Source organism: Aphis gossypii, chromosome 2 (assembly GCF_020184175.1).
Source record: "Aphis gossypii isolate Hap1 chromosome 2, ASM2018417v2, whole genome shotgun sequence".
NCBI classification, from domain to species: domain Eukaryota; kingdom Metazoa; phylum Arthropoda; class Insecta; order Hemiptera; family Aphididae; genus Aphis; species Aphis gossypii.
The window spans coordinates 39,142,243-39,164,870 of NC_065531.1; the positions used below are offsets into that span (position 1 = coordinate 39,142,243).

General features: G+C 24.6%; 2 protein-coding genes across 6 annotated transcripts; one reads left to right on the forward strand and one right to left on the reverse strand.

The window, feature by feature from the left end:
* The first annotated feature begins 112 nt into the window (after window positions 1-112).
* Window positions 113-9,645, forward strand: LOC114131304 (lysosomal alpha-glucosidase-like). Of its 3 annotated transcripts, none has more exons than XM_027996487.2 (18): window positions 113-683; window positions 2,189-2,358; window positions 2,533-2,707; window positions 3,781-3,871; window positions 4,458-4,626; window positions 4,702-4,768; window positions 5,630-5,731; window positions 5,966-6,106; window positions 6,364-6,480; window positions 6,536-6,747; window positions 7,512-7,645; window positions 8,033-8,184; window positions 8,285-8,433; window positions 8,495-8,579; window positions 8,667-8,848; window positions 8,950-9,035; window positions 9,121-9,323; window positions 9,451-9,645. In XM_027996487.2, exons 1-18 carry the CDS (start codon window positions 312-314, stop codon window positions 9,508-9,510), a joined length of 2,667 nt encoding a protein of 888 aa, XP_027852288.2. In that variant the 5' UTR covers window positions 113-311; the 3' UTR covers window positions 9,511-9,645. The 3 variants fall into 3 exon arrangements, with proteins under 3 accessions (XP_027852288.2, XP_027852289.2, XP_050055798.1); XM_027996488.2 differs by having other exon boundaries at window positions 8,670-8,848; XM_050199841.1 differs by lacking the exon at window positions 5,966-6,106.
* On the reverse strand, window positions 8,272-21,018 carry LOC114131305 (cell division cycle protein 27 homolog). 3 transcript variants are annotated; one of them, XM_050199843.1, is made up of 16 exons: window positions 20,837-21,018; window positions 20,001-20,076; window positions 19,504-19,651; window positions 19,100-19,379; window positions 18,926-19,035; window positions 18,019-18,192; window positions 17,029-17,149; window positions 16,799-16,942; window positions 16,546-16,738; window positions 16,282-16,462; window positions 15,999-16,224; window positions 15,787-15,914; window positions 15,030-15,147; window positions 14,711-14,914; window positions 14,519-14,657; window positions 8,272-8,324 (listed from the first exon to the last, which is right to left on the reverse strand). In XM_050199843.1, exons 1-16 carry the CDS (start codon window positions 20,858-20,860, stop codon window positions 8,287-8,289), a joined length of 2,304 nt encoding a protein of 767 aa, XP_050055800.1. In that variant the 5' UTR covers window positions 20,861-21,018; the 3' UTR covers window positions 8,272-8,286. The 3 variants fall into 3 exon arrangements, with proteins under 3 accessions (XP_050055800.1, XP_050055799.1, XP_027852290.2); XM_050199842.1 differs by having other exon boundaries at window positions 18,019-18,195; window positions 20,837-21,017; XM_027996489.2 differs by lacking the exon at window positions 8,272-8,324 and adding an exon at window positions 11,899-12,239 and having other exon boundaries at window positions 18,019-18,195; window positions 20,837-21,017.
* Window positions 21,019-22,628: the final 1,610 nt, after the last annotated feature.

The window sequence follows — 22,628 nt, forward strand, 5'->3', positions numbered from 1 at the left end:
AACGAGATATAAATTATGCCCTTTGTACTTTGTTTTTATCTAATTATGCACTTTCTATATTTTTCTATCAATTTATACTATTATACGAAGTACTAACATTATTGTTATGCTCATTACAATACATATGGAAGTAGAAAATAAAATGTTTAAATGTTGATAAATAGTGTAACTGAATTGCAGTGTTTTGTGATTAATTAAATTCCTTTTTTTTTTATAAGTTTTTTTTGTATAAGTATTAAACAGTCTTTAATATTTATTTAATTTTGTTCTTATAAAATTTATTGCTAATTGGTGTAGTTCCTTTGTTCAATATGCACTTAACACATTTCAATATCAATATCTTCATATTATTATTTATACAATTTTTTTTCTTATTAAATACATATAACTGTCGCTCAATACCAAATGAACTAAAGTTTGATTGTATACCCAAAGGAAAGTCAGATGAAATAATCTGTAAACAACTTAATTGTTCCTGGACACCGGCTAACCAATCTTTTACTCAATGGCCATGGTGTTACTATCCAGAATGTTACAATAATTATAATACAATTAATATATCCAAGACAAGTACTGGAGTAGTAGCATTTTATAATTTATCAGTGGAGTCTAACTATAAAAAAAATATACAAATCTTGCGTTTGGAAGTTATTTTTGAAACATCACAAAGATTAAGAATTACGGTACTTATGATTATTTCTTATAGTAATAAAAAAATAATAATTTAAATAAAACTGACATACAGTAAAAACTTTTTATAAAGAATTCTTTCATTATAGAAAGTTTTTATAATAGAGAAAGTTTAAAAAATCAAAATTTTAATTATTTATAAAATATTTCTTTTTGTATTCTCCTATGAATATGTCCCATGTTTCAGGATAAATATTTGGATCATCATCATGAAACAATAAGAATTTTTCTAATAATTTAGTTGCATCAAGTGTTAGTTAAATATTTGTCATTATGACTTAGTCAAATTATTCTTCCTCTTCATCAGTTAATAATAGGTACTGTTGTAACTAGGTTCTCGTCTATTGCTACATTGTTTTGTAGATTCTCAGGAGTCAAGTATGCGGAGTATTGAACTATTTGAACTGAATAATCCACTCGTTCAGTGATATACCATCTTCTCTCTCAAATTGATCTATTTCTTCTTCAGCATTGGCCAAACCACTACCACTTTATCGCCCCTTTAATTCTGCATCCCATTTTCTTATTTTTTCTTCAGAAAGTTTTGATGTCATTCACACTGATTTATTTGCTTTATAAGTAACTGGAAACCGTTTAATATTTCTAAAACATTTAAACATCGGAGGTTTTTTGATTTTCCTATTACCATAATCTTTTTTTTTTTCAGTGCCACTCATATTGTCCGCTAATAACGCGAACAATATATGTTCTTTAGGAAGTTTACTTTCCATGCATTTTACCCCTTGGAATTTTATTATTTTATCTGGGGTTATTTTGTAAAAAATACCGATTTCATCAGCATTAAATAAAGTGTAGGTACTTTTCATTCAATTTTGACCACACCTTATTTAACCAGCTGTTAGTAACATTCAAGTCGACATTAAGCGCTTATATATTATCTATTAACTATAAGTCTTTTGCACCATACATTTTTAATTGCATATTCTAAAGCAGAATATTTTTCAAAGTATTTTGATACATAAAACGAAAATCTGACGATTTATTTATGAGTTATAAATATTTAAAGTTTTATTGAATAGAATAGTGGACAACATTTAGCGGGTTATCTCTGAACCCATCCCACTTTGCTCACAAGAACTTTAAACTTTTAAAATGTTATTATTTAGTTCAAAAACTTCTCGTCCACATTTTGATTTTTATGTATCGAAATACTCCGATTTTTTTTTTATTTCGGTATATAAAATTAAAAATATATGTATGTTTTCATTCAAATACGTAAAATGCGATAAACAATATTTTAAAATGTATTGTTTTGTTTCGACTAAAAATTATGTAAAAAAAATAATTTCAAACACTAATAAAATTTTGAAATAATGAATGTTTGATAAAATAATTATTTAGTATAAAGTACATAATATGGCTTTATACATATATTATAGGTATTTTAGGTATTTATATCTAAATAGTAATTATGTATAATTATATAATCTACCGTAGATTGTTAATTTCTAAAATTTTAAAAAATTCACTATCTTAGATTGATGATGCAATTCAAATACGTTATAAGCCACCTTTTCCAAAAATTAACGAGTTTAAAGAAAAATCATTTAAAAAAAATGATAGTTCTATAGAATCTGATTTGATTGTACGACTTGCTAAGAACGGAGTTGGATTTGCAGTTATTCGTAAGGTGGATGATACAGTTTTGTAAGTATCTTCCATAATATTATATTATAATATTATATATTACAAGAGGTACAACAAATAATAATAAAACCTACCTACTTACAATTAATACACACCTATTGTAAATGTATTTTTTAATTAGTTAAGATGATTTTAATTAATTTCTTACTGAAAAAATATATTTTAAAATTCCAGGTTTGATAGTCGAAATATTGGAGGTTTTATATTTTCTGATCAATTTATTCAATTGTCGGCTTTACTACCCTCAAAGTATATTTATGGACTGGGAGAGCATAGAACTAATTTAGTCTTAGATTCAAATTGGAAAACATATACAATGTTTAATCATGACAGTACTCCAAAACCTGATGTAAGCGTAACTATTTACAAGTTATTATAATTATTGTACCTAGATACCTTCTAGATGCTAGAGGTTAGGTTAGGTTTTAATTATTTTTACTTTTTCTATAAGCTATAGTAAGAAATTTAGTAGCATTTTTTTAAAAAATATGCAAGTATATACCTACCTATTAAACAATTCGAGCGACGAGCACTGCAATTGAAACATATAAATAATAATTAATTGATAAAATATGTAATCTATAACCTTAAACGGCTTAAACACTAATATTCAATACTCCTCAAATACTATATTATTTATTATTGTAGTTAATATCAATTGTAGACAGTCTCGGAAAGGTTGACAAAGGGATTTATCATCCCCTTTTGAACGTATTATACACCACTTATACTTATATATTCTCAACAAAATCAAAGGCAAATGAAAATTTAGAAAATTGTAGATTGGTCAAAAGGCTAATGAACTGATGAATTTTTCATATTTTATCATTTGAAAATAAATTACAATTTACTAAAATTTTATCATATATGTTTTGTGAGTTTGTCTTTCTGTAGGTAAATACAAATTAACTCTTCCATTTAATATTTCTAGATACGCCATACGCCCCTGATTGTAGCCTGTAGGTACTTAATATTATAATTACAAATTAGTACCTACCTAGTCATAACTATTAACTCATAACTACATGTCTACATAAATCATGATTACTTTATTATTATTTTTAATATAATTTTGTATCAATTAAATCAAAATCGGATTTACGTTACATTTTTTTACCGTAATTTGTATATATCTATGTAACTTAATATATAAAACGTTATAAATATAAAATTAATAGATACTTTTAAATTGTATTTATAAAAAATGAATGAAAGAATTGAATACATTTTACATCATTTTTATCTTAAAATTGTATTAAATTTTCAATAAAATTACTGATTTACCGTTCAAAGTATTTGCCATAATAAATAATAATTTTTTTTTTTTTTTTTAATTTTTTTTTTTATTATTTTTTAGAATTTATACACAAGTTTAAATAATTTAATACTTTATTACCTTAATACTCTTACTTATTATTTTAGATAAATGACTATGGCTCACATCCGTTTTATTTATTAATGGAAAAATCTGGAAATAGTCATGGAGTATTTTTATTTAATAGCAATGCTATGGGTATGTAACGAGTAACGACAATATTATAATAACTATATATATTATAATACAATGGCGTGCGGTAAAATTCAATTTATATTGAGTAAGCGCTAAAATAAAATTTCAAGTTAAAACTTAAAAATAGGTATTTTATCGATAAAAATTTCAGTCTAATAACGACATGGGTTGGACAATCTGAAATACATACGAACGCATAGAATACAGATACGAACGCATTTGTAAAGAAATTGCTTATTCGAAAAAAATCATTTCATTTTTTTGAAGAGACCTGATAAGTTGAATACCAGAATACTCAAATAAGAATTAATAGTTTTAATTTTAATATGTAAGACGTAATTTAACATAATAAATATATTTATATTTCTTCCTTTTTGGCACAGCATGCTCACCTAGCAGCTCGGCCCGACCGCACGCCATTGAATATCTACTGATATTATAATAATGCATAAATACAATAATGTAAGGCATAGGTATGGTATATAAATACTTAAAGTATACATTAATTATACATTTATGCATTAATGCATCATAAATTATTTCTTATACAATACATTTTAATCATATTTATACCTATTACCCCTCGCAGATATTATATTACAGCCTGCACCTGCAATTACATACCGTGTAATTGGCGGAATTTTAGATTTTTTTTTTTTTTCTGGACCAACACCTTCAGATGTTATTACTCAGTACACTGAAATTATTGGCAGACCATTTCTACCACCTTATTGGTCTTTAGGTTTCCATATGAGCCGGTAAATATGATTTTAAATAATCTTGAGTTAGAATTTAATAATAAAATATTAAAATAATTTTTTCCTTTTTATTAGATATGGGCAGACTTTTGAAAATCTCGTTCAAGTTTATAATAGAACCATAGAAGCTGGTATTCCTTGGGTATAATGATTATGTTTAATAGAAAATTATTGCATGTTCTAATAAGGCATGCAATCATATTTTATTGTCTAAGACAACTCTTGTACATAAGCACAATTTATACAACTTGTATCTTTCTTACTGACATACAACATAGGTAGACAATTGTAGTTTAGACAAATTCATTTTATATACCTAGTTGATTTTGATGTTAAAATAAATTGGCTTATTATACATTTTATAGGTAAGAATATTATTTATGTAGCTAGGTATTATTATAGTAAGATTTTATTAATATTTACATTTTAAAGAAAGTTACCTATTGAAGGTTTCATCGCTAAACACTAAGTGGCTCATTAGGTACCTATGTGTTCAGACATTATTTTTCATTTTTATATTGATTATTGTATTACCATCTTATTTACTTGTTGTGTTAAATTAATATAAATTGTACATTTTTCATTAAATAAAAAATAATATTATAGGTAACTTATATAAGCATTCTAAAATAGTATTATAAATAAAATTATTTGAGATGCCTAAGATGATATATTCTTACCTGTAGGTACCTATATTTTATGATACAAAATTGACTAATCACTTTTATATTGAAATTAATAACTCAAAATTGATTCCTTTAGACTAGTAAAAATTTGGTACCTATGTTGTATGTCAATAAAGCTGATAGGTGCAACACATGGGGGTGTAACATTCTCTTTGTGTATAGGTACCTTTTTTTACACAGTATCTACTATATTATCTACTTATCTAGCATATATTATCTAGTTATAAATATTGCAATTAATCTAGTATACTTATAATATCTACTACAGAGTATAGTTACCATAGTACGTCAGTACTTGAACTCATAAATCATTTCAGGATACTCACTGGAATGACATTGATTATATGGATAATAAAGATGACTTCACACTTTCCAACAATTTTAGGCAACTACCAGAATATGTGAATAATTTACACAAGGTAGAATACATATTTAATTTATTTATTTTGTTTTTAAACTAATATATAAAAGGAACAAGATTAATAAACTATTTACAGATAAAACGTTAATAGAAAAATTAGGTTTACATTAGATTCTGGCTTTTGATTTTTTAAAATTAATTTAAAAACTGGAAAATATGCCTAGTTAATACAGTTCTGAATAGGTAATTAAGATTACAAAATTGATTTATATTTGTATTAAATTCTTATTAGAATGGAATGCACCATGTAGTTATTTTAGATCCAGGTATCAAATTACAACAATCAAATGGAACAATTTATGTTCCTTTAAAGGATGGTCTTAACGACAATATTTTTATAAAAAATTCTGCTGGTCAACCATTTGAAGGAAAAGTAAGAATTTTCTTTTTACATAATTCATTTGAATACATTTTTTAAATGATATTGTGGATGTATTCCATTTTATCATCTATTAAGATAATTTAGCAAGCATATATTCTGTTTAATAAATAAGACACTTAAGTAATAAGTTATATGCTTTAATGGTCTGACTACAGTCTACAGTCTTTGTCTCTTTGAAGACACTAACATGCATTAGCCAGTTTTTCTAATATAAATAGGTTATTGGCATCTACATTTTATGTTTAAAGGTTTGGAATAAAATTGGAACAGTATTTCCTGATTTTACCCACCCAAAAACAACTCAATACTGGAAAAACCAGATTTTAAATTTTCACAATATTGTAAAATTTGATGGGTTATGGTTGGTAAGTTTGAAAACTAAAACTAAAATAATTTTTACCTGATGCATTTTATTTTAAGGATATGAATGAACCGGCTAATTTTGTCAATGGCGATTTTAATGGATGTTCATCTTTTAAATCTGATCACTGGGAATTCCCTCCATATATTCCTGGTATAGTTGGTGGCCAATTGAACTACAAAACTATTTGTATGTCTGCAAGTCAGTTTGCTGGTATTCATTATGATTTGCATAATTTATACGGACTTGTTGAAACTATATCCACTCACAAGTAATGATTTGATTTATTTTAATTGTAGTTTAGTTGAAAAGTCTTTTAATATAGGTAACTTAAAACTTTGGTTATATCTATTTGGTAGGTATTGCAAAGCTTATATTATAGGTTTTTTTTCAAGCGCCTAGTTAAACAAAAAAATGAAATGAAAAACGATACTCATATTACCATTACCATGCTATTATTATTATTTGTGTTTTATAAATTTTGAATAGTTTAAATCAATTTTATCATTTTAAATTTTTAACACTAATAAACTTATTGTTTGAGAATTAAAAATAATAATATATTTTTTTATGTATGTCAGTAAAGGTTAAGTTATATATATTTAATCGTGAAGATTTTTTGATTACATTATTTACCTAATTACATACTTACTGTATTTGTATGTAATCAATTATACTATACGGGCATACCAAAATTGAACCCCAGTAAATATTTTTTCAATGGAGTAAATGGTAATTGGGTTATTATTTTAAACAAATGAAAGTGCATTAAAAGCTATAAAATAAATTTTAATTCGAAAGAATAGTAAAAAATTCAAAGGGGACAAAACCAGTTTTGATTTTGTGAAATCTGAATCACAAAATTAAAAAAAATTAAAATAAAATCATATAGGCACTAAAATTAATAAATGTTATAGTTTATGTTAATATTTGTGGCTTACTCTACAGGTAATAAAATATGGTCTAGTTACTAACTGCCCTATTATACAATTATGCATTATTATTTATTAGTTTTTAACTTTATTCTTTTATTAGTGCGTTGTCAGAAGTAAAAAATACTAGACCTTTCATAATTTCTCGATCTTCTTATCCTGGTTTTGGACATTATGCTGGTCACTGGACTGGAGACATAAACTCTTCATGGGATGATATGAAACAGTCCATAACAGGTATCACAATTTTTTAATAAGTAAAAAATTTTTTACAAATAAAGGCCCTGGTTTTTACAAAAGTTAAATGTCAAAAGTATTTATGAGGACTCATTTAGAAATCCTTCATGGTAGGTAATACAAATTCAGTAACACACTTACCTTTTATGTTATTTATTTTTATCTCTATGGTTTCTCGTTAGCAATGCCTCCCATTGTGCTAAGATATGTCATTTCCAAATTCAGTGAATTTAGCTATTTATAATTTAAACACACAAAAACAAATAGGTACTTGAAGAAAACAATTTTGAAAAAAGGGTGTTTAATTAAGTAGATTTATAGATTTATTTATTATATCTTTATTTATTGAGTATAAATCAAAAACTACAAACTTATTTCTTATTTCAGATATAATAAATTTTAATTTATTTGGCATTCCCCTAGTCGGTGCAGATATATGTGGTTTTCACCACGATACTACTGTTGAGTTGTGCTCAAGGTGGATTCAATTGGGGGCCTTCTATCCATTTTCTAGAAATCATAATGGCCAATACATGAAAGTAATATACTATATCTATACACTACATATAAGTATATAATGTACCTAATTTACACCGATACCCCTATACCTACATATTATACTTAGGTAACTATTTTTAGGATCAAGATCCAGCAGCTTTAGGATTGCATGTTATATTATCTGCAAAACAATCATTGATAACTAGATATTATTTATTGCCATATTTATACTCATTGTTTTGGAAAGCTCATATTAACGGAGAAACTGTTGTTCGACCTTTGTTTTTTGAGTAATTGCAAACAATAATTAAAATCATGCAAGATTTATAATGATTTTTAACACATACATAGGTATCCATCTGATGACAATACATATGCCATAGATACACAATTCCTATGGGGTGCAGCTTTACTGATCTTACCAGTTTTAAAAGAAGTTAGTAAATAATTAATATTTTCTATTAATACTTAATGTATGTAACAAGTATAAATTTAAAAAAATAATTAAAATAATTACATCTAGAAGAATAATCAAGTGTATGTATATCTTCCAAAAGATATGTGGTATGATTTTTATAATAAAACTGCGATATTGAGCAAGGGAAGTTATTTTTTCATAACAGCTCCTGCCCACACTATACCCTTACTGGTACGAGGAGGTTATATTTTACCCACACAAATTCCCGCTGTAACTACAACATTAAGGTATATAACACCTATTTATTTATTTTCTAATCATTATTTGTTTTTACTATTGTATTTTACTTGTTCTTTAAATTATGAATGTGCTACGTAACTTGGTTTAGTCGTCAAAATCACTTTGAACTCATAGTAGCAACTAAAAACAATCAAGCAACTGGTTTTTTATTTTTTGATGATGGAGAGTCTTTAGGTAAGATTGCGTGGATTTTTATGGTCTCTGATACAAGTCTTATGATATTATTTTAACTACATAATGATAACCTGTTACTTTGTAGATGCCTGGAATAATAAATTATACAACAAAGTACAATTTAAGCTTGAGAACACTACATTTTCCAGTGTAGTAGAGATGAATGGTTATATCAATGATAAATTTGTATTACAAAATATTACTATACTTGGAATCAAACAAGGACCAACCAGTTCACAAATTAATGGAATTCCATTCAATAGTTATTACTTCAATAAAACCGAACAAGTAATTTGAAGTATAATTATATATTATTGTATATATACATATCAACATATTTATACATAAATTGTATTATTAATTGTACAAAACCTATAGGTTATAACTAATTTATCATATGTCATATTTATTATAGGTTTTATACTTCAAAATGTTAAACTTAAATCTAAGGATGCCATTCAATTTAACATGGTAAATTATGAGCATTAAAATAATGAACAAACTTCCATCTACAGAGCACTAAATTATTTAAAACAATAACCAAAAATATGGTTGATTATACAAGATTAAATAGTTCAGTTCATACTTTTTGGTACTTATAAGTTATAATATAACAGATAATTATTCATGTTTATATAGAAAATTGTATTAATTAAAAACAATTTTATTACATACATATAAAATAATATTAGATTATTGGTGTATAAAATAATTAATGTTTGTTTCTACGTTTATTACAAACTAGGAACCAGTTATAAAAATTAGAAACTATAGACCAGTAATATTAATGGATTTACCCTTCGATGCCTCAAATTAAATAGTATACAAAAGAGGTGGTTTTATATTTATTCATTTTTATAAATACATGTTATTTTCTATCCATAAAATATAAATGCAATTGAATAGATTACAATTTTATTGCCCAGCCACTATCTTTAGCTATGTGTTTTTCCAAGTATTTAAATGATTAAAATAATGTTGATATTAATATAAGATGTATAAATGTATTACATTTTCTAACCTAAATTCACAGTTTTCAAAATAACTTATTTTCAATAATGAAATACATTTTTAATTGAAAATAACTATTCTGTAAACAGAAATAACTACCATTATTAAATTAAATAAAGCAGTTTTTATTTCAACTGTAAAAACAAAACACTAAGTCATAGTTTTATAAATGTGAAAGAAATTGAGTAACTACCTAATAAATATTTACCAAAAATTAATTTTCAATTAGTTTTAGGTACCATATTATCTTTATGTTATATTTCACTGTCATAACATACAGTGAATACCATAATCCAAAGGTGAAAATCACAAGTATATGATTTGCTTCAATTTAAAAATATCCTGTCTATAAAAATCTCTTCATCTCTGACTTATTGAAATTACTTTGTTATATGCATATATTAATTAGATATATAGCATAGCATACAATGTATTTAAATTAGAGAATAATAAAATAGAATAATTCATTATTAAAATGTAAGTTATATGTATTTTAAACGCTTTTAGAGTTCTATTATAGTACTAGGGCTTCTTGATTTAACAAAAAATATAAACAATAGAATGATTTAAAATAATTACATAGTTGTCTTGTACATTAGTAGACAATAAGTGATTTTAATATCAGAGTTTATATTCCTTGATAAGTGCTGTCATATTTTATTTTCTTAAAATAAATGTATTATATCAATGAGTAATGTAATAATTAATTTTTTATCAATAAAGAACATTTTTTTTCCTTAAAATAAATCACTGTTGTTCACTTGTTGTTTCCATCATCAAGTTTTCTAAATTAAACATCTAATTATCTAAGAGTAAAACAACATTATCAGTTATGTCTGTACAATAAATATTTATTAATTAATACAGGTATAAAATTAACTTAAATTAAGTATTTAATCACAATCACAATTTAATTTAATTATAATTAATTACAAGTTCCAAATCAATCTATAGATAACCAATGCATCGTGTAATATTAAGTTGTAATTTAGTAATAATTTGATTTAAATAGTAAAAGTAAATTTAGTTCAACTTTATATTAAATATTTTCTGAATTTTTCTTTAAATGAAATAAAATATACATTTTATATTTAGTGTTAAAATATTTAACTGAATTATTATAAACATTAACGAAGAATATAATGATTTTAGTTACAAAATTATTGATAAAATTAATTATAAAATTATATTTGACTAAAACATCAATAAATATTAAATATAACTACATTGATACGTTTCATACACAGTGATGAAAAGACATTAAAATATTTTTTGTTTAGATGCATAGAAATCTCACAAAATTGGGGTTGTGGTATCTCTTGCATATCAACTATTGTTTAATACACTTTAAAATTATTTCTTAAGTAAAATAGTTATGAATTGAATATTATGAAAGAAATTATCACACTATTACAGTAATGCACATCATTAAAAACTATATATTGATCAATGTTAGTCAAATAAAATTTTATATTCATTTTGTGGCTTAGATTTTTAGAGCTAGATCATTTAAAAAAATATTGATAAACAATTGATATTTAATTATACAGAAAATAACTGGTTATACAAACAATTTAAAATTAAATATTTCAATAAAAACAGTAACAATATGAATTAAACTAATAATTGTAATGGTCATATGAACTTTGAAATGTGTATAATAATAATAATAATAATAAAAAATAATCAATTTATATTAGAAGTTCCTTACAAAATGTAAATTTACATTTCATGGTGTACAAAACAATCAGATACTGATGATAAAATATACCAAGTAAATTTAGATTAATAAGTATTATACACAATAATATTATATTTTTAATAATAAAAATGAGCTCTAAAAATCAGGAACTTTAATACAAGCCACAAAACTTATTAACTGAATAAAAAACGAATTAAAAAAAAAAAATAAACAAATTAAAATAGGAATTGTTAAAAATGACTTTGGTTCTACAAGATACTCTATTTGTAATTTTTAACCAAAAAACAGTTTTTGTTTTAATGATGCATCTCAACAGTCTTTTATATTATTATTTTAATTATTATTATTTTTCTTTTTGTAATAACCATTAAAAATAAATTTTAAGGCAATAAACAATTTAAAAATATTAGTTAAGAAGATAATATAAATTATAATGTTATAAAATAAATAAATACATAAACAAACAATTAAGTTACTGCATCAAGGGTCATCTAAAAAATAAAAAAAGTATACATTTATTATTAATAATAATATTTATATCATATTCCAATGTAATATTTTCATAGTTTGGAATTTCAATTTTATTTAATAAATTGCTTTAGGTAAGTTAAGATTTATATCTTTAGACTATTAAACTTAATTTACTATTTATCTCAATTTGCCATATCAAATTTATCAGCAAATCAATACAATTCAGACAATTTTGTATTTTTTTGTACATTTTTGAAAATTTAAAAATCAGATTAGTTAAGCAACAGATCAACATTAAAACTTCTACAACACAATAATACAGCTTGATTTTATTTATTGACATGTTAAATTACTTCCTTATATGCAAGCTATTATCTAATTTTATAATAGACTTTAAATAAACTGTAAATAATAATGTTTTATGTATGTCATAAACTCCAACCAACAATATTAGTTATAATAAAAAATATTCTAAACTCCAGTAAAAAACAACTCTTTTCAAAATTCCTCTGTAATAATATAAATATAACTAACAATAATAAAACAGTTATAATTAATTAAAATATAATAATCTTTTTTTACATCTTTAATCTTGAATGCTTCTATAACAGTCCTAACCTATATCAAAACATCCAGGATGCTTTAGATAAATCTTAGATACACGAATTAACTAATACCATCTTACTTTACACAACCTATACTGTGTTAAAGTTAAGAAATATTATCATTAACACAACTATGGGGGACTTAGCCCTCTGATAACAATTTAATACCCTAAAAATCCCTTATTAATTTTAGTTAATACTTTTTAAATTGTATTACTTTGTTACTTGAAAAAAAAATAATAAATATTACAAATACTCACATTGTTTTTAAATAAAATTATAGATAACATGTTGTTTTTGTTAAAAATATATTGATGGAATAATAACTGATAATGATTTTTTGACTGAAACTGAGAATCTAAAATGTGTTGTGATAGTGCTTGTGGGGAAGTAGTTGGATGGCTCTAATAGATTATTGCAACTTAATAGTTTAAGGGGAAGTGCGGTCATACAAGTTGACATGCCGCACGCAGTCACCAGTTCAAACCTAGCTCAATGCATAAAAAAAAAAATATTCAGCAGAACTTTCTGTAGTCTCTTCCCTGTCGTCATTCTGGTTGCCTACACTGCCCTACCTAACCCACTCCACTGAGAATGAAGTCCACACACACACACACGTGAAAATTATCTTTTTAGAGAAGGTGGTACAAGTGCTACACACTGCACTCTATCCCTCCCAAGCGAAAAGACTTCAATAAAGACCCTGATGGTCATTTCGATAAAACAAATTTGAAAAAAAAAATAAATAAAAAGTTAATTGTTTTATTAGGAGGGCTGGTAACTCTCTTTGAATTTCAACTCTAATTACACTATGGGTTAGGGTCAAATAATACTTATGCATCCTTCTCATCGGGTCAATGATTTAAACGTCTACCATGTAGCATAACTATATCCTTATGGATTAATCGGCCGTCTACCGTTAGTTTAAAAATCTATTACCTATCTAATAATCATATTTTTTAATATAGAGGTGAACATTGGACACTGTATCGATCGATCATTCAACATAATCTAAATGGGCTATGAGTACAAATTTTACCTGAAAATGATTTATTAATGATAATTTTTTTTATTATTTAACAATTTTCGGGTAGAGGGGAGATCATAACCCTCTAACCTCTCCTGAATACACTACTCAACAACTATGTTCTTAGCTTAGAGTACGTATATTTATTTTATTTACCTAAAATATAACTAATAAATTTTTTTCTTTTTATTAAATTTTATATACTAGACAGTTTAACACTATTTATGAGTCTTTATAATTACATTTTCTCTCACTTATTAACCATAATACTTGCATCATTTTAAGTAGTTAAGCAGTTTGTGATCACTTATTTAAATACCTATAAACTCAATTTTTGGATTAAAATTAAATGACTCATTTTATGTTAAAGCATAAAAATAAAATACTGATAGTATACAAAGACCTTAATTTATATTTAAAAAATCATATTTTCTCACTTCACTGGCTTCCAAAAACTGACAAACAAGATTTAGATAAGTTAATTATTAATTAACAGTTAACTACAAAATTACATGAAAGTATTGTTGCATAATAGATTTGATATGATAAATAGATGATCATAATTACAATAACCATAAACATAACACATAGCTTCAATAAACATTATTTTACGATAAATTTAAACAAAAAATATAATATTTACCATGCATTTTAGAAATGTACTAACCTGAATCATCCAATGGTGATTGATTATTTGTCGGATCTATTGCTTCTTTAATTTGATTACTGGCCCCTTTTGGATCTAAGTCAGTTGCTCTATTAAAGTTCATTAATGCCAAGTGTATGTTGCCTAGTTTTTTATGAACCTAAATACAAATTTAATTAAAATCTAGAAGAAATCAATATTAGTGCATTATACTTTTCCAGTTAAAAAGTAGACTAGAGATTCCTTTGGCACAATTTCTTTCAATTCTTCTAACTCATACAGTGCTTCAGGTAATTTACCGAGTTTAGAGTAAATTTGTGCTCGTTGATATTTACACATTGGATGTTTAGGTTCTAATGTTAAAGCTATATGTAAGGTATGTAAAGCTTGGTCAGGTTTATCCATACTATTTTGTACCTGTTAAAACATATTATAATATAATAAAATTTTTTGAAATATTTAACTTACAATATAAAATATAATGACAATTAAGAAAATTTTAATTTAGGTCATAGGAATTTATTATACTTACAACGGCAATATGACACATGATTAAAGCACTACTATGATTTATTCTAAGAGCTCGTTTGTAATGCATTTCAGCTAATTCATACCGTTCTTGTTTTTGATAAATAGCACCAATTCCATACCTAAAATAAATTCATATTATAATTATCAGCATATTGTAAAACTATGTGGATAGATTCATGATATAGATAAGTTAAAACCATTCTAAATATTTTACAAACCAACATAATCCAAACCTATTAAAAGTAATTAAATAATTTTTTTTCAGATTAAACTAAATAAAAGTTGATGAGATCTAGCTTTCTGTACACCTTTTTTTTTTAATGTATACTTACACTATTTATACTTGATTAAAAAAACAAAAATACACTTGTAATATATATATTTCAATAAATTTAATCATTTTTAAGGTAAACAACTAAATCGTGTGTTTATGTGTATTTTTGTCTTTTTTAATTAAGTATTAATAGTTTTTAAGCCATTAAAATCCCAGCACGGATTTTCATGCATTTGCATATATATTTTTTCATTTAATGATAAAAAATACACAGTAGGATGAAAATTAGTCTTACAATCTATAAAATATGAAAATAAAACTTTTATGTTGCATATATTTATTTTGTAATGCATATTAAAGTATACTTGATATCTTAAAGTTGTATTTAACATTTAACATTGAATTATTGTCTATTTCAATTACTATTTAAAAAATATAGAAACATATGGAAAGGACTAAAATTAAAATATAAATATTATTTTACCAAGATTTGTAATGTCTGGGATCTAATTTGACAGCTTTCTGGAAACAAGTAATGGCTTTTTCCAATTCTTCAGTGACTAAATACTCATTACCTAAAAGTGCATATGCATAAGGGAAATCTGGATTCACCTATACATAAAATATTAAAAATGTAAGTATACTATTTATTCAGTGTTAAAAAGAACAAATCATTATTACAAAAATAATACTCACTTGTATTGCTCTTTGAAAATATTTTATTGCGGTTTGGTGTTCTTTTTGCAAAGAAAAGCAATTACCAACAACACACCAAGTAGATGATGAATTTCTATCTAAAGCAGTCATGTCTTGTGCTAAAGCAGATAAAGCAACCTCTTTCTGTTGATGCCATAAAGATGTACTATAAAGTTCCATTAATGTATCCCTGTATGGTTCATGTTCTTTGACTTCGCTAAAATATCTATGAAAAATAACTCAAATTAATAATAGGAATTTATAAAAATTATTCAATAAATACTTTATTGATTGTAAATAATCAGACTGTTCACAATATGCTTTTCCAATCATGGACAATACAAAACCAGTTTTATATTGTCGTGGTGGTAAACTTTGAAATAATTGAATTGCCTTTTTACAATTAAATTTTGATAGTTGCAAATATGCTATTCCAATATCTCTAAGTAATGACAAAAGTCCTTCTAAAAAATTAAATATAAAATTAAATTATTAAATACTAATAACATCTAAAAGAATAAAAATAGATTTAAATGATATTTGTTACCTGTTGTTTTTTTTTGTAAATTAAGAGCTTGCTGAGCGAGTGTCAATGTTTCTACTTCCATTACTCCACGCTCTTTTGGGTGTCTTTCAGTTATATCAGCAAAAACTGTTTTTTTGGGAATTAATCCACTTTTTATTTTACGTGTAGCCGATTTTGGGCTAGCAAACTTTTTATTTGGGCTCTTAGTATTTTCCTGCATAAAATATTTTATTTAAGTTTGAAATATACGTTTTAATTAGAAGATAAAAAATACCTTGACTGAACAATTATTGGTGATTATTCGACTACTACGTCTTACAACATGTGACATTGGACTTGAAGGCATAGTTATTTGTTGTGTGCCCAAATTGTTAATATTACTTGTATTCCCTGACTGACTAAAAACTGGTTTAGAACTCTATAAATTGAACATTAAAAACATGTTGTAAGTAACACCGGTAATTAAATAGATTTTAAAATAAATTAAAAACATTCTATACTTACTCTTTTTGATATGAATTTGTGATCATTAGTTTCATTTAATGTAGCTGAAGGAACTAAAACCATTGATTGGGATGAACAAACAGACAAATTATCTGAATTTTCTAGGGGGAATACTCCAAAACTATTTTCAAAATAACAAATATTTGTTTAATTAATGATTAACCCTTATAACTATTTAAAATAAGACTATAACCAAATGCATATAGAGTACGAACTAAATTAATCATAATATAATTTAGAAGTATAAACAATAATGGGATAGAATAAAATATATACTATATTACAGGGATCACCAATTAATACTTTCCGTGGGCCACATTAAGAATTCAGAAAATGTTTGAGGGCCATAAAAATTTGAAGTACATAATATTTATTATAGTATGTCGATTAGGTTAGGTTACATATTAAATTATTGGCTTTTTCTCTCCTTGTCTGCGAGCCGGTTAAAATTCATCCACGGGCCGCCATTTGGTGACCCCCTGCTATATTACTATTGAATTAATATCAATAATATTGATAAAATTGACTGGTGTGTGCAGTGTGCACTATACATAAATGAACTAAAATATGGGCATTATGGTAATAGTTATATTAGTAGCGCCTTACACAAACAAGGTATGTAATAAGTAGCTGAAGATAGAGGGAAAGAGATAAAAAGAAGTGTTTAACAGGATAGTATTAAAAGCCAATAATATATATATATCTATATATATATAAGTATATATTTTTATTGTTAAACTAAATCATTACCTAATTAATTTAACATTCAAGACAAGAAATCACAACTCAAGAATGTTAAATTAATACAGAAGTGCTCATATAATATGACATTAACATCTATTAAAATATTTATATAATGAAATAAAGAAAATGAATCAATCAATTAAGGCCTATTGTACTTAGTATACTCTGCGAATAAAAAATTTACCTGAAAATGCATCTTGGTTATGAAAATATTAAAAAAAAAAAAATTGGATGTGCTAAATTTACCTTGGTGTCAGTGGGCTGTAAGCATTTTCATTAATCACTTTTACTTTTCTTCCCAATGGTCGAACAAATATTGCTTTAGCATTATTCATATCAGGTGTAAATGGTTGTATACCACTGGATATTGAACTATTACTACTAGGTACAGACATGTTAACCATTTTTTGAGCTGGAGTACTACTAGAATTTAACAATAAATAATTATAGAAATAAATGTGACATAATTAATATTTCAACACATTAGCTGTCATAACTTCTGCAAAGCCTTAAGAAATAATTCTCTAAACACCATACAATTACAAAACTAATAGTATTACTGTAATAATGACTTCAGCAATTAAACCATGTTATAGAAGGCTATGTATACAAAATTACACATTATTAAGATTTAAACAACATATATATATATATATATATATATATATATGGATCTTAATTTTTAATGTCTTGCTTTACAAGTTTATTTAAATGTAATAATTATATTTTGAATATCAATACTAAAATAATAAAATTGTTACAAAACACATTATTACTATCCATGACATTTAAAATAGTAAAATTACACAACATAATTTAAGAGTAAAAAATACACAGTAAAAAAGAAATTATTTTAGTGTTAATAAAAATTTATTCTAAATGAATAAATATATTAAAAATTCATACTACAAGTACAATTTTAAATGTATGGCATATTTTGATAATTTATAAGCACTGTTAAGCTATCATCTAAACTTTGTATATTTTATTTGTAATATTTCAGATAAATCAAATATTCCAGTGTTTGAAGAATCTTATTTTAGACCTAAACAAATGCTTGGTGCATTTCATGAATGATGCAATAAAAATTTCAATAATATTTTAAGCATACTATTTAGTTAAGGCATTTGGTGTTAAATCATTATAAACTTACCTATTAAAGGTATTTATTGATTCATATGAAAGATTATATGATGATAAAGGTGTTGAATTTACATGAGAATTTGAACCTAGGCATTTATTAAAGTTCTCTAAGTTGTCCGCCTAAAACATAACAATACAAAAATCAAAATACAATTTATAAATTTTTAAATGTTTGATATTTTACCCTAAATATTTTAGTGGGTTCAGGATCAGGTTTAACACCTCTATCACATAGATCTTGGAATGATTGCCACAAAAAAGGATTTAAATATAGAGCCTTCCGGCAAGCCTCAGCAGCTAAATGTGATCTTTCAGAACGCCACCAAATGTGACTTATAAGTTGCAAAGCAAATGCAGCACTGTCACCATAATCAGAAATTATGGTTTCAATAAAAGATGAACAAGATGAAGATGATATTAAATCACCTACATTACCAGTTAACACAGTTTCTGCTTCAGACAACCTACAAGTTGATAGAACAAATTAATAATTAAGCACAAAACTATATTTTATAGTAAAATAAAATATATTTATAAATTATATATTAATAATAAGTTGAACATTCACTAAATAAAAATGTAACATACTTGTGAAGGTCAACACAACAACGGGCTAATAAAAATTTGCATTTTTCTGACACAATTTTTTTTCCACTCAGAATTGTATATGCTTGAGATGGTTTACCCGATCGATAATAACAGGTAGCCAATAGATAGATGCTATCATCTGAATCAACTAAAAATTAATTTTTGAATACATTATTAGAATCACTAAGATATTAATTAGTAAGTTTAATTAAAAAGTAGTTTCGTGGTGACATAATAAATATTAACTAAGAGATTCTTTAAACAATAAAATATTATTGATTAAAAATAATATTTAAAAAATACATTTAAATTAAAAATCTAAATAAGATATTATGATTAAATAAAATATAAACTTTCAAGTCCAAAGGTATATTTTAACACTATGAGGACAATCCATGTTACCAGTGGTATCTTAAAGTATATTTTTTCAGGAAATTGCTTCATGATTAAAATTAGTGGGTGGGTACCAAGCTGTATAAAAGTACTTAAAAACTTACATTCTGCACATAATCTTTCTGCAAGGAATATTGCATCTGAATAAGCATAATGATTTAAACAATGCCAAATTGCTGCCTGTGGAATATTAAATTACATAAATCATAAATATATTAATACTTTATTAAATAAAATGTTTTTACATTATAAGTATGTTAAAAACCGTGACTTTTCATTTGTTGACAATGAATATTGATGATTATTGATTATGATGTGAAATATAAAATAAATCATTTTAAAAATAAAATGAAACGATAATTTTACATAAAAATTCCTTTATATTTACAACTCATATACATTCAATTCAATTAAATAAAGAATAATTTCATTAATGTAAATAAATAAAATAAACCATTCTATACTACAAAGAATAAAATATAAAATTAAGGATACATAGGTACATTGAGCCTAATCAGATTATTTTTGATTTATAACTCATGAAAAATAATATTTTACTATATAGATAAGCTATTGTTCATTTAATTGTAGTTTAATTTCCATAAAACTGGAGAAATAAATCCATCAGTGAAATTTTTTTTTCTTAATTATTAGTATACTATACAACCACTCAAATGTTATTATAATCGTTTGAATAAAAACTAATTATTTTGAAACTAACTTTATTTAATACTTTATACTTATAGTAACTTAATGTATTATGTATGTTATGTAATACAAAAAAATTTGTTTAATTTTGAGTAAAAAAAGTATACATGTTCTAATTATTTGATATTTTTTTTTTTTAAGAAAATATGTTAAATCCATATTTTAAACTTCAAAACCATCAATAATCATTGTTGACATAGGTTTTGTTCACGAAAACTATATAGGTACTTACTTGGATAGGTTCTTGAATAATCATTGTAAACAAATAAACGTATTTATATGTAGGTATGTATGTGCACTGTATTAATTGTTATTAGTTAAACGTAATTAAAACACAACCACAATTCAAAGAGAAATTAAAACTAAAATTAGGAAATTAATGTAAAATATTTTTTATTATGTTGTGACTTTATCATGTAATGAAAAAATGAAAGAAGCTAACTTGATAAGAATGACAATCGTACCAACTTACTTTTATATCGTTAATACATTGATTTTTATTTTTGTCTAATAACATTGATCTACTTACTTATTAATTAATAATTAATAAATATTTAATATTAACTCAAGTACTTAATTCTTGAACATTTACTTAAGACGTTTGATATTATTCATATAATAATTCAAATAAAATTCACTTTTTTTTTGCTGCAACTATTTAAATTTAAAATAATATATACCTAGCCTATATTGTAAGGGATATTTTCGATGTATAACCTATAACCACAGAATAAATTTCTTTATTCATATTTTAAATGTTTGATGACAGAATTAATAACGATAACGGTATTTCCAAATTGGCAATGGAAAATTACTTACCAATATTGGTAATATTAACCATTTGGCATTTACCATATAATCTATAATATGTAATAACTACCAAATTAACCAATTGAAATTAATTTGGCACCAACTACTGGCAACTATCTGCAGGTACCTGAATCACGAACGAAAAATCTGGGGACAAAATGTTCTTTTTAAAAAAAGTTGGACAAATAGTCCGGATTCCGTTTTTATAATCAGACAAAATGTCCGAATACATTTATTTTCTAATGTCTGACAAAAAGTCCAAAAATACAAAACATTCTATAATATAATTAATATCTACCTATTTTAAAAATTAAAAAATGTTTGTTCATACTTATTATTAAAATTATATATTTTTTCTATTTTCTTATTCTTATTATTTCGTATAACCATTGATTTTATAATAGTATAACTAACAAAAATATAACGGAAATCCACCATAGTTAAGAACTAAAAATACAATAAAATTTATGTACTAAAATGTCAAACAATGAGTTGACAATTGAAAAATTCTTAAACCACATGGTCATTGTCTAAGAAAACAAAATTTTATTTTATTTTATACATTGACCATTTAATAGAATATTTTGTGTTAGACAAAAAGTCAACTTCTTTTAAAATGGAGTTTTTGTCTCCAAAGTTTTTGACCAGGTACTTACCTAGGTTACTTATACTCACAAATCACAATTTCGGAAAAGCAATACACTTATCATAAACTCTGTTTATTATATTACATCGGAAAAAAAAGTTTAACAGCAATTTAGGGTATAATATTACGTTGTTGTAAATGTATACAAATGTAATACCTATATAAAATAAAATATTAAATAGGTATATAATTATCTAAAAGAGCGGGGACGAGGGGGCGATCACTTCAGTGGATGTAGATAATTCGTTTTCTATGTACCTATAGGAAAATACATGGTAATTTTTTTTTTTTAATTTAAATTAATTTTTCAAATTATTTTATTCATTTTTATAGTCCATGTTTATTGGTCATGTTTTTTTTTGATTTTTTAAAAAATAAATACCTTTGCTTCATTTTTACATTTTTAAAACAATCCCGTGCTTTTTTTGTTGCTCATCATGCTTTAAAATCTGTGCTCTGTATATTATAATATACATTAGGTATGAAGTTGAAATACATAAAGATAGGTACTATCAATTTATTGTGAGTGTATGAGTAGAGAGAGAACTATTTTAGTCATATCTCCCCC